We start from the raw sequence: 13610 nt of genomic DNA, 5'->3' as shown, positions 1-13610 counted from the left end.
CTAATCAAAAAATTTAACATCTTCAAGAACAAATTCATTTGTATCCTCAAACGGCACTTTTTATAATAAAATTCACATCCTTGTACGCAAAGGCTCACACCAAATCAACTTCAAAATACATGTTTCATTAAGTCCAGAGGCCAATAATTATACTTCTCAGGGATAAAGACACAGTGCTGGAGCAACAACATATCAGGCAGTATCTCTGGAGAAAAGGAACAGGTGATGTTTCGGGTAAAACCCTTCTGCAGACTGAAAGTAGACAAGGGTGGGGGAGGGAGGGGCTGGAGGCGCGTGAAGGCCAGAACAAATCAGGGCCGGTAACTGATGATCAAGAAAGGGTGGAGCTCATAATGGCTGGGGAAGAGGTGATAAAGGATACAGGGATGTGAACGATGAAACCAGTAGGATGACTAGGGTGAGTGAGGAGGAAGGGAGATCGGGAATGCAAAGATTACTTGAAATTAGAGAAATCAACATTCATACCATTGGGTTGTAATCTGCCCAAGCAAAATATGAGGTGCTCTTCCTCCAATTTGCATGTAGCTTCACTCTGACAGTAGAAGAAGCCCAGGGCAGAAATGTCAGTATGAGAATGGGAAAGGGAGTTAAAACGTTTGGCAACCAGAAGATAGCTTGGGCCAAGGTAGTTGAGGCTGGAGTAGATACAAGTGAATATCTGTTTCATCTGAAAGAATTGTCACGGTCCTTGGATGGAGTCGCGAGAGATGGTATAAGGACCTGTGGTTGCAGGGGAATGTTCCTGGTGAGGGAATGGTTTGGGTGGAAAGGGATGAGTGAACCAGAGAGTTGACTTCACAAAATTATGTCTTCACCACATGGTCTGCAGTAATTGAAGAAATTGGTTCTTCACAAATTTCACAATTGCAACTTGGAACTGGCAATAAATGCTACATTTCCATTTTCCATGAATAAGTTAGAGGTAATAATTGGTGATCATAGAAAACATAGAAAATAGGTGCAGGAGGAGGCCAATCGGCCCTTCGAGCCAGCACCGTCATTCATTGTGATCATGCTGATCGTCCCCAATCAATAACACGTGCCTGCCTTCTCCCCATATCCCTTGATTCCACTAGCCCCTAGAGCTCTATCTAACTCTCTCTTAAATCCATCCATTGATTTGGCCTCCACTGCCTCTGAGGCAGGGAATTCAACAAATTCACAACTCTCTGGGTGAAAAGGTTTTTTCTCACAGTCTTAAATGGCCTCCCCTTTATTCTAAGATTATGGTCCCTGGTTCTGGACTCGCCCAACATTGGGAACATTTTTCCTGCCTCTAGCTTGTCCAGTCCTTTTATAATTTTATGTTTCTATAAGATCTCCCTCATCCTTCTAAACCCCAGTGAATACAAGCCTAGTCTTTTCAATCTTTCCTCATATGACAGTCCCGCCATCCCAGGGATCAATCTCGTGAACCTACGCAGCACTGCTTCAATCACAAGGATGTCCTTCCTCAAATTAGGAGACCAAAACTGTACACAATACTCCAGATGTGGTCTTACCAGAGCCCTATACAACTGTAGCAGAATCTCTTTACTCCTATACTGAAATCCTCTTGTTATGAAGGCCAACATTCTATTAGCTTTCTTCACTGCCTGCTGTACCTGCACGCCGACTTTCAGTGACTGGTGTACAAGGACACTCAGGTCTCGCTGCACCTCCCCCTTATCTAACCTAACTCCATTGAGATAATAATCTGCCCCCATATTTTTGCCGCCAAAGTGGATAACCTCACATTTATCTATATTATACTGCATGTGCCACACATCTGCCCATTCACTAAACCTGTCCAGGTCACCCTGCAACCTCCTAACATCCTCTTCACAGTTCACACTGCTACCCAGTTTTGAGTCATCCGCACTTGCTAGTGTTGTTCCTAATTCCCTCTTCCAAATCATTAATATATATGGTAAACAGTTGCGGCTCCAATTCCGAGCCTTGCGGTACTCCACTCGCCACTACCATCAGAAGTGGTAGCAAAGGTGATTTGACAGGTGGCGCCACGAGCCGGCAACCACGCCAGCAGATTTTCAGCCTTCCGACTTTTTTTTGTTTTTAGTATGTCTAAAAGTGTGTTTTGGTGTGGGGGGGGGGTGGGAGCGGGAATAGGGGGAAACTACGAGGTAAGTGACTAACAAGGTTAGTCATTTACCACGGTGGAATGCGACTTTTCTCCTAGTCACATTTTCGCCCACCCTCGCAGCCTAACAGCTTGGATTAGTGCGGCTTCTCCCGGAGTCGGGCCCAGAGTTTCAGCAGCGGGCGCGGCGTGGACTTTCCATCGCAGAGCCGGGAGATCCCATGCCGGGTGTCGCCAGAAGATGAGCTCCGACCTCCGGCCTGCAGCCTATAACATTGTGAAGCCCCGGTCACCGGTAGGAAGTGGCTTGTTTGGGACCTCCAAGCCATGGAGTTTCCGTCCGTCCCGACATCAAAGTTTCGAGCCTCCCCGACGAGTGGGGCTGCACATCGGGCCGTCCATAGCAGCGACTGCGGAGGGTTCATGGCCATGACCACGGATGAACAAAGGAGGAGGACTGACTGAATGTTATTGCCTTCCACCACAGTGAAGAATGTTGATTCCACCAAAAGAATGTGTGTCCTAGTTGAGAGGGAAAGATAGAGCAGGCACGATTGAATGGTGGAGTAGACTTGATGGGCTAAATGGCCGTATTCTGCTCTTAAAACATATGAACTTAGAAGCTTAGGTCAGAGACTGAACACATGATGTAACCCAATATTTCAGTGCTGTACTGTTTGATATTTGCAATGTAAGAGGTACTATATATCAGCTGAAATGATAGACTGATTCTGCATGTCCTCTTAGATGCAAAAGTATTGCACACGATTTTCCAAAGAACCGGTGTGGTTTTGCCTTGAACAATATTGGTCCATTAACTCATAGCAACAGAAAATGATTATTGGGTCTTTTAACACATTGTTACCACAGGCTCTTATGTGCAACTTAGTTACTCCATATCTATATTACAACAGTAAATGCAGTAAAAAAGGACTTTTGACTTTATAAATGCAAATATTCACATTTGTTGATTACGAGTATATGGTATGCTGTCATTCTCAAGCTTGCCTGAAATAAAGCACTATTCCTACTCTAATTAAGCAAAACATGGATAACTACTTAAACCATTTATATTAACAGAACTAACAACTTATTTTCACTATTGCAAAGATTTGACATGCACCTAAATTTACAACGTTCAGTGAGGACTCTTATTTGGATAGAACATCAAGAAAATCTTAAACAGCCTTCAAAATGGCGTGCCTTCATTGGAAGCAAGAAGTAATTAATTTGCTGTTTACTCATTTTTAGTGCTAAGCTGACCTCAACACCCCTCGTCACCACAGGCAAATAACTTTAATTATTATGCATTCTTTACAACAAGGATTTGCTCACATTTGTATATTTGCCATCTTTGCAGGTCTGTGATAATGAAAATTCATAATGGCACAAAGAAATATGCCTTTTGGTAAATGACTTTAAAGAAATTTTGTGCCGGCCAAAAGTACAAGGTATTTTCACTCAAAAACCAAAGTCAGTCCAATCTCTTTACCTCCTGAACAGTCTCCATTGGTGGTGGCGGATCCTTATTTCTGCAGAGGTTAACTATAACCCATGTGACGTTACGAAGGAAAGTGATGGGAATGGAGGGATTGATGAAGGACAGAAGAGGTTTAACAACTCCCAGTGAGATGACGTAGTCTCTACACCGAGGACCATCACCTAAAGAAGTGGAAATGAAAGGGCTTGCATTAGAGATGAACCTAGAAAGTTAGATGAAAGGAGCAATGCTGTGGCTGTTGCATGTACAACAGTTTGATGGAAATGCTGATGCAACAACTCATTAAAACAGTTGAAAACAAAAATATGACTATTTGGTGGCTTGTTCAAAACGTTGTGCACAGCAGCTCAAGAAGATAATTTCATACTAAAGGAGAAAGCCATGGACACCTGTACTAACATTTTGAATGTATAATGTTTGCACTAGTCCTGGCTTACTTTCTGGTGGCTATACCTTCACCACACTTCCAGAAGTGCAGTCTTCACTAAAACATATCTCCACATATTTTTTTTTGTCAAATACCTTAAAACCACGATTAATCAGTGGAAATGTTTCTTCTAACATACTCCTTCCAAAATCTCTCAAAATTAAGAGTATTTCTGTTAAATCTTACCTTAACTGCATCTACTCTGTAAACAATTACACTTTCACACATTCCTGTACATTACTCATCCCTGACACTATTCTAATAAATTTCCATGGCACCCTCTCCAAAACAATAAACTATTTCATAGTGCAAAGAAATGGGAACTTAAAAGTAATTTTTTTAATTTAGCATAACTTCTTGGCATTTGCACTTAATACATCTATTTAACAATGTGACAATCCCCACGCGTTTCCAACGCATGGAGAAGGCTTTCCAGCATTACAAACCTATGATGTTTCCTAGAGCCCAAACTGCTTGTTCACAAACATTCTGATGAGGGGAGTGAAGTAATCGGAGGAAGAGTGGTACAGCATCTAGAAACAAAAGACAATACGTTAGCTTCCTTCTTTTCACGGTGTTAATCCAGCGATTGCACCATATATGGGATAAAAACTAAAATGCAGATAAATTAGCAGTTCTATATTTATAGCATTTGTTTTGAATGTCACAATACCATTTCTTTAACAAATTTGCACTTTACGTCAAAATTACCATCTTCTTTCCATTCAGCGGAGGAATAAATCAGCAAACTATTTCCCGGGCTTTGATGGTATAAAGAGAGAAATTCAAGATCTGTATAATCCCGTTAGTTTAATTATAAGGAAAATAAAATGTACAGTTAAAGACCTTCTCTTTTTCAATTATATCTATACACTACAAGGCCGAGGAAATAATGGTAAATTAAAAGTATTTTGTAATAACTGTACTGCATAACAAAATTAATTTGGTTTAACTTTGATTATTCCTATAGATTACTGACAATGTTACATTATAAAGGGATGTCAAAAGCATTTTTTAATGCTGATTATCAGCAATATCAATCTCAGCTGTCTGATCTCTGCTAAAATGGAGAAAATAAAAAATAATTACGGTAAAGACACACCGAGTCAGTTCTTCTACAAATGGGGAGGACGAAATGTAACCCCATTTAAAATGTAACCCCTTGCGCGGCAAAGTGGTGCAGCTTGTAGAGCTGTCGCCTCATAATGCCAGACACTCGCGTTTGATCCTGATTTTGGGTCCTGTCTGTGCATATTCTTTCTGTGACCGCGTGGATTTCTTCCGGGTGCTTTGGTTTCCACCTACATCCTAAAGACACACTTGTAGACATGTTTGCAGGGTAATTGGCCTCTATTTGTCCCTAGATTTCAGGGAGAGATTATGAAAGTGAGATAACATAGGACTAATGTAAACATGTGATTGATGATTGACAAAGACTCGGTGGGCTGAAAGGCCTGTTTCCATGTAGTATCTTTCAATCAAACAATCAACAAAAAAGAAAATTCTATTAACTCTGTCAACTTTATGAGCATCTGCCTTCCCTCAGATATCCAGCCATGAATGAATATGGTAAAAGTTCCTTGGCCTGAACAGATGAAAACCATTGCTCTTACCTCTGCTACATTCTGTCACTATTTATTTTAATTCAAGCGATGAACCCAACACAGTCTACCCACTGAAACCACTAAATTCAACCTTTCACTAATATCTTTGCTTCCCTTTCAGATTCAGTTTCTCCATTATTCTCATTGCTATTCTTCGATTTCTAAATACCACAAATATCACCCAATCTTATTCTACTTTCTCATCGATCCTGCCCTTTTTGACCTACAACAGTAATCAATGTTTTATACCATCCTAACTGTGAAATCCATCTAGCTACATCCCAAAATTTTACTCCACTCTCTATAGCAACAAAAATCTAATATTTTCAGATAGATTTTCAGACTCCTCTAAATGCCTTCTCACATAAGTTTAGTTGATTTGCTTATTTGCCATAACTGAAAAGTACAAGTTAAATGCAAGTGCAAGTGGCATGTGGAATTGATTGCAGAACTGAAGAAACTGCTGGCAAGTACAGCTATCAGTAATGCTGGAGGAAAATGGCACGTGTCACAGGTTTAGAGCAGAAAACTTGAGAGAAAACTTTATCAGCTCTTTTGACGTTAAGGAAGTCCAACTGAAGGTGGATTAAAAAAGACAGCACTGGATTTGTTATGATGTACACCGCTGAGAAATGAAGGGGAAAAAATGCATCTTTGTCACAGCCACAGAAAGCATCAGAGACTTGGACTCAGTGTTGTCATGCTACATATAGGACAAATGCTAAATCTGAAGAGACATATAATTATTTACAATTCAAAAAAATAAAACTTATCTGTACAATCCATTCTTTGCAAAAATAGATCAAGACATTTTGCCTGATCAGAGATATTTGGCCTGATTAGCTACATCTGTGGGAAGCTAGAGAAATTGGCCAAGATATACAAAATATGAATCATATCAGATGATATACGAATCATCATTAGGTACGAGTGAGGTACCACAAGACTGGAGGGTGGCTAAGGTTGTGTCTCTACTTAAGAAGAACTGCAAGGGAACGCCTGGGAACTATAGACCAGTGAGGCTAACATCTTTAGAGGATTGGCTTATGGAAAGAAGCAGATGGTAATGGTGAAAGGTTATTTTTCTGACTATAGGCCTGTAACTGGAGGTGTGCCCTGGGGATCTGTGCTGGCCCCATGGCTGTTTGTGGTTTATATAAACAATTTGGATGAGAATGTAGAAGGCATGAATAGTAAGTTTGCAGATGACACAAAAATGGGTGGTATCGTAGATAGCAAAGATAGTTATCAAAAATTACAGCAGGATCTTGATCATTTGAGCAAGTAGGCTGAGGAGTTTAATGCAGTTAAATGTGAGGTTTTGGGAAGTCAAACCAGGGCAAAAGGTCCTTCACAGTATGGAACATTCGCAGAGCCCTGTGGGGTGTTGTAGAGCAGAGGGATCTAGGAATACAGGTCCATAGGTCCCTGAAAATTGCATCACAGATAGATAGGGTGGAGAAGGCTTTCGGTACATTGGCTTTCATCTGTCAGGGTATCGAGTATAGAAGTTGTGATGTTATTTTATAGTTGTACAAGACGTCGGTGAGGCCGTATTTGGAGTATTGTGTTTGGTTTGGTCACTCTGCTATAGGAAGGATGTTGTTAAGCTGGAAAGAGTGCAGAGAAGATTTATAATAATAATAATAATAATAATTTTATTTATAGAGCACTTTAAAAACAAACATAGCTGCAACAAAGTGCTGTACATCACTAATCATTGACAAAAAAGTTAATACACACCAAAAATAACAATCAAACGAAATAGTAGGAAAAGACATGTAAAATAAAGAAACATCAAAAACACCACAAACAGAAGCAAAGCCTCAGGCATGGTCAAAAGCCAGGGAGTACAAATGCGTTTTAACACTGGATTTGAAGATGGACAGTGAGGGGGCCTGTCTGATGTGCAGCGGCAGGGTGTTCCAGAGTGCCGGAGCAGCAACAGAGAAGGCTCTATCCCCTCTGAGCCTCCGACTAGACCTCGGTACCTCCAGGAGCAGCTGACCAGCTGACCTGAGGGACCGGGCAGGAGTGTATGGGTGGAGCAGCTCAGAGAGGTAAGGCGGGGCGAGCCCATTCAGAGATTTAAAAACAAATAACAGTAACTTAAAATGAACCCGAAAGTGCACCGGGAGCCAGTGTAGGGAGGCCAGAATTGGCGATATGTGCTCCCTCTTTCGAGTCCCTGTTAAAAGGCGAGCAGCAGCATTCTGAACTAACTGGAGACGAGCCAGTGAAGAACGAGCAACACCAAAATAGAGCGCGTTACAGTAATCCAGCCTAGATGTAATAAAGGCATGGATTACTGTCTCAAAATGCTGCCCCTCGAGAATGGGCTTCACCTTCGCCAGCTTCCTTAGGTGAAAGAAGCTGGACTTAACCACCGCGCATATTTGGCGATCTAATTTAAAGTCACTGTCCATCCTAAAACTCAGGTTCACAACTGTTGGCTTCACGTACCTTGACAATGGACCTAAATCAACAAATGGAGGTTCACGGCAGCCATTGGGATCAAATAAAATCACCTCTGTCTTCTTTTCATTAAATCCAAGAAAGTTTAGGGCCAACCAGGACTTAATGTCATCAAAACAAGACAGAAGCGATTTTACAGAAAAGGCATCTTCCCCCCTCAGCGGCAAATAAAGCTGGGTATCATCTGCATAACAGTGGAAGGAGATGCCATGCTTTCTAAGGATGGAACCCAGAGGAAGTATGTACAGCGAGAAAAGCAGGGGCCCCAGAATCGAACCCTGTGGAACCCCATATGACAGGGGAGCGGAAGAGGATTCAAACCCAGCAAGGCTAACACACATGGTTCTGCCCGCCAGATAGGACCTGAACCATCCCAGGGCACTGTCGCAGATGCCCACTAACTGCTGTAGCCGAGATAATAAGATATTATGGTCCACCGTATCAAAGGCGGCAGACAAGTCCAGCAGGACAAGAACCACACAATCCCCAGAATCATTAGCCAGGAGGATATCGTTAAAAACCCTTAGCAATGCTGACTCCGTGCTGTGCATGGTTTTAAATCCAGACTGGAAGATCTCCCGAATATCATGCTCCTCCAGGAATAGTTTTAGCTGATGAGGATGTTGCCAAGACTTGAGCTATATGGAGAGGTTGGGCAGGTAAGGACTTCATTCCTTGGAGTGTAGGAGGCTGAGAGGTGATTTAAAGGTGCATAAGACCACATGAATGCACAGAGTCTTTTACCCAGAGTAAGGGAACCAACACAAGAGGATATATGTTTCAGGTGAGAAGGGCAAGATTTAAAACAAACCTGAGGTGCAACTTTTTCACTCAGAGAGTGGTGGGTATATGGAACAAGCGGCCAGAGGAGGTAATTGAGGCAGGCACTATAGCAACATTTAAAAGACATTTGGACAGGTACATGGATGGGAAAGGTTGAGAGAGATATGGGCCAATCACGAGCAAGTGTGACTCGTGCAGATGGGGTATTTTGGTCTGCTTGGGCAAGTTAGGCTGAAGAGCCTGTTTCTGTGCTGTTTGACTCCATGACATTGATAATTATACAAAATAAATAATATGTACATTTAAATGAATACATTTTCATATTTATTACTTGCCCTTCTCACCTGAAACATATATCAGATTGTGTCTATTACACATTCACTGGCTGCATGCCAAAGAAATGCAGTCTATGTAATCACAATGCTTTCACAAATCAAATCAAAAAGTCAAATTATTCATGCATTGGAAGCTAATTGATCTAAAATCTTCTAGCTGATCTAAGTGTACTTAGAAAAAATATTTTAAATTTGCTATTTATATTTCATAATAATTCCACATTATTTTCCAATAGGAATAAATTAACAAATACAAAACAATTGATAAATTGCCAGTAGCTGAATATCTCCAATTTATTGGCTTTGTTACTTACTTGCTTCAACCACTGCTTGAGTTTGTGCAGAAGTCCCAGATGCTATATTAGTCAATGCCCAAGCAGCTTCAAATTGAAGGGATGGGCTGCAATATCAATAAGCATACATCATTCTATTGTGACAAATCACATACATCAAATCTTTGAAAAGCATAATTGTACAGGCTTTAATGACAGTTTCACTGCATCAGGCTTTAATGATGGTTTCACTATACTGGAATGAGAAATCTACCAAGAATTAATATTTCTGGTTGCAACTTGATTGTTCTGCCCAGTGGAGTCTGACTACATAATCCAAGGCCAACAAGAGGGTGGTCAAGAAGAGTGTTGATACATTACTCTCTATCAGTCAGGGCACTGTATAGAAGTTGGGAAATTATGTTACAGTTGTATAAGACGTTGGTGAGGTCACACTTGGGAGTACTGTGTTCCGTTTTGGTCACCCTGTCATAAAAAGGATATTATTAAGATGGAAAGAGTGCAGAAAAGATTGCCAGGATATATGGGGGACTTGTGGGTCTGAGGTTTGGCAGGCTAGGAGCACAGGAGGCTGAGAGGTGATCTTCGAGGTGCATCCAATCATCAGGGAAATAAATATGGTGAATACACATACTCTTTTACCCAGAGCAGGGCAATCAAGAACCAGAGGACATGGGTTTAAGGTGAGAGAGGAAAGATTCAATAGGAACGTGATAGGAAATTTGAGGAAGGACATCCTTGAGATTGAGGCAGCGCAGTGTAGGTTCACGAGATTGATCCCTGGGTTGGCGGGACTGTCATATGAGGAAAGATTGAAAAGATTAGGCTTGTATTCACTGGAGTTTCAAAGGATGAAGGATGGATCTTATAGAAACATGTAAAATTATAAATGGACTGGACAAGCTAGATGCAGGAAAAATGGTCCCAATGTTGGGCGAGTCCAGAACCAGGGGCCACAGTCTTAGAATAAAGGGGAGGCCATTTAAGACTGAGGTGAGAAAAAACCTTTTCACCCAGAGAGTTGTGAATTTGTGGTATTCCCTGCCACAGAGGGCAGTGGAGGCCAAATCACTGGATGGATTTAAGAGAGTTAGATAGAGCTCTAGCTCTAGTGGAATCAAGGGATATGGGGAGAAGGCAGGCACGGGTTATTGATTGGGGACGATCAGCCATGATCACAATGAATGGTGGTGCTGGCTCAAAGGACCGAATGGCATCCTCCTGCACCTATTTTCTATGTTTTCTATGAAACTGTTTCATTCAGAAGGTGGACGAGCTGCCAGAGGAGGTAGTTGAAGCAAGAACTATAACAGCATTTAAAAGGGACGTGCTTAAATGGACAAGTCAGGCTGAAGGATCTGTTTCCATAGAGTATGACTCTATGACACTAAGAGCCTACTACATAGCCATATAATAACCATATAACAATTACAGCACGGAAACAGGCCATCTCGACCCTTCTAGTCTGTGCCGAACACATAATCTCCCCTAGTCCCATATACCTGCGCTCAGACCATAACCCTCCATTCTCTTCCCATCCATATAACTATCCAATTTATTTTTAAATGATAAAAACGAACCTGTCTCCACCACCTTCACTGGAAGCTCATTCCACACAGCTACCACTCTCTGAGTAAAGAAGTTCCCCCTCATGTTACCCCTAAACTTCAGTCCCTTAATTCTCATGTCATGTCCGCTTGTTTGAATCTTCCCTACTCTCAGTGGGAAAAGCTTTACCACGTCAACTCTGTCTATCCCTCTCATCATTTTAAAAACCTCTATCAAGTCCCCCCTTAACCTTCTGCGCTCCAAAGAATAAAGCCCTAACTTGTTCAACCCTTTCTCTGTAACTTAGTTGCTGAAACCCAGGCAACATTCTAGTAAATCTCCTCTGTACTCTCTCTATTTTGTTGACATCCTTCCTATAATTAGGCGACCAAAATTGTACACCATACTCCAGAATTGGCCTCACCAATGCCTTGTACAATTTTAACATTACATCCCAACTTCTATACTCAAAATGTATACATGTGTCAGGTTCAGCTTGGGACAGCTTTGAGAAGAAAATTGAGTCAATGAGCTTGGATCAGATCAACTGAATGGACTCTCGAGGAATAAAAAGTGTTCCAGTATTACTTCATTTCTGGGTGGTGGCGATAATGCTGTATCCTAGGTGGGGAGCTCCAAACATTGACAAGTCAGGAAGAAATGCAAAGGAACCAAGGCTGAGAGATGGACCTTGAGCTGGGCAGACAGAAAGGAGTAATGGTCTGGTGGCAGGAAGCTAAGTTCAATGAAAGTTGCTGCTGTTATTTAGAGTCCCAAGCCAGAGCCACAGGCCATCACTTAAGAGCCTGGCTATTTGACCCAAAATTAACTGGATCTAACTAACTGTGTATGTCATGCTCAAGCTAGATTCAATTTGGATGTGATTGTGTTTGGTTAAGTTGAGCTTTAATTTTTTTGACCCAGCAGACTTGTAGTATGCTGATGCATCTGTGCAATGTCACACATAATATGGTTCCACTTGTCTAACAATCAATATAGAAACGTTAATATAAATGATACCTGCTTGGCTGAGTTAATAGCAATGTGAATCAAGTTCCCAGCAATAGTTAATTAATTAGTACAACCATTCCTCAGTGTTGTCATGCATTCAAGAGAATGCTGCAGTCTCAGTTCAACACATAATTCAATAACACATCAAAAATCAATTACAGTATATCAAGTTTTCAATCACAACTAATTAAATCTATAATTGAATTTTGCTTTGAAACGTAAAAATCTAATCCCCCCCTAAACTAATATTTGTTGGCAATAGTAGACATAATAATGAAAATAAACTATTACGCTGTTCTGAAATACACAATGATTTGATCTGAAGGTTACTTTTGTCTCTGTCAGATTTGGTGCAAGCCATCAACAAGAAGGCATGATCAAGAGATGTGCACAATGATGGTCTTCTACCCTAGCGACTTCACAGCAGAGAAATCCACCCATGTCTCACCATATTTTTTTAATGTCTTGGTTTATCAGACTTTCAGTAACACATTATAAAATCAAAGGGGTAGAGTACAAATTATAATGAGATCAAAGGTCACAAAAAGAGAACAAATTCTAATAATAAACACCAGTGTTCACAGGGTACTGAGCATGTCAATATCTGCTCAATTTTTACAAAGCGGGGATTTTTCACTCCATAAACTAGAGCATAACAACATGCAGCAAAAAACTCTGGAAATAGAGAAAAAAAATCAACTGGTCCACATAAAATGGATTATTTATTTCTGTGTATTCTTCACTGAAGCAAACATCAGCAGTAGACATCCCTATATGCTGTAGAAAATAACTGTCTTTGCTCTACAACTGGTGAATATAAATCTTCAAAATTTAGAATATAGCTAAGTCAAACCTCATTAGCAAAAAGATCCATATGCATTATCAATCAGTTTTGCAACAAAAATAACATCTCGATATGATCACTGTTAATGTTTCATAGCAGTAACACAAATTGCATGTCTCACAGTAATACAGTGTTTAAAATCCTCTTAGCAATAGCCATTCCTTTACTGACTCAATGGGAGATGTTAATGAAGGGTTACTTTAATAAGATTAGCCTAAGGAAAGGTGGGTGAGGGCTCGACAGTGGAAAAAAAAAGTCAGCATGGACTGGTTAGGTGAATGGCTTGTTTCTGTGCCTTCAACAACTTTCAATGAAAAGTAAACAATGAAGACTGCTATTGTTCAACACTTACTTGTCATCTCTCTCAAGACATTGGACTAGCACTGGTAAGATACCAGAATTTATTAATTCATCAATAGGGGGGTTTCTGTCACTTGAAAGCAATTTCCTGCAAGATTATAAAGAATAACAAAGTTAGGAATACAAATTAAATTCTCCACTTCCATCTCCAGTAAATTAAATCTATTAATCATTACATAAAGCAACAAATCTACAAAAAATCAATTTTGAATAAACGGCACCAGATTATATTAATTAGAGCTGTGCAGTCGTACAATAATATTCACAATAACAGCATCAGCCCAATTATTCAATTCAAATGTTTACTTTAATCACATTAGTGGCTAAA

The 13610-nt window shown here is 40.6% G+C and overlaps 1 protein-coding gene across 1 annotated transcript in view; it reads right to left on the bottom strand.

Moving 5' to 3' along the window:
- The window catches only part of kpna3 (karyopherin alpha 3 (importin alpha 4)), an 88447-nt gene that overhangs the window by 36732 nt on the left and 38105 nt on the right, over positions 1-13610 (bottom strand). The window contains exons 6-9 of the mRNA XM_055644867.1: positions 13275-13370; positions 9541-9626; positions 4476-4562; positions 3594-3763 (exon numbers count right to left, since the gene is read on the bottom strand). Of these exons, the coding sequence (XP_055500842.1) occupies positions 3594-3763; positions 4476-4562; positions 9541-9626; positions 13275-13370 (439 nt within the window). The remainder of the gene's footprint in view (positions 1-3593; positions 3764-4475; positions 4563-9540; positions 9627-13274; positions 13371-13610) is intronic.

Source organism: Leucoraja erinacea, chromosome 13 (genome assembly GCF_028641065.1).
Source record: "Leucoraja erinacea ecotype New England chromosome 13, Leri_hhj_1, whole genome shotgun sequence".
Classification (NCBI taxonomy): Eukaryota; Metazoa; Chordata; class Chondrichthyes; order Rajiformes; family Rajidae; genus Leucoraja; species Leucoraja erinaceus.
This window is presented reverse-complemented; position numbering and strand designations above follow the sequence as displayed.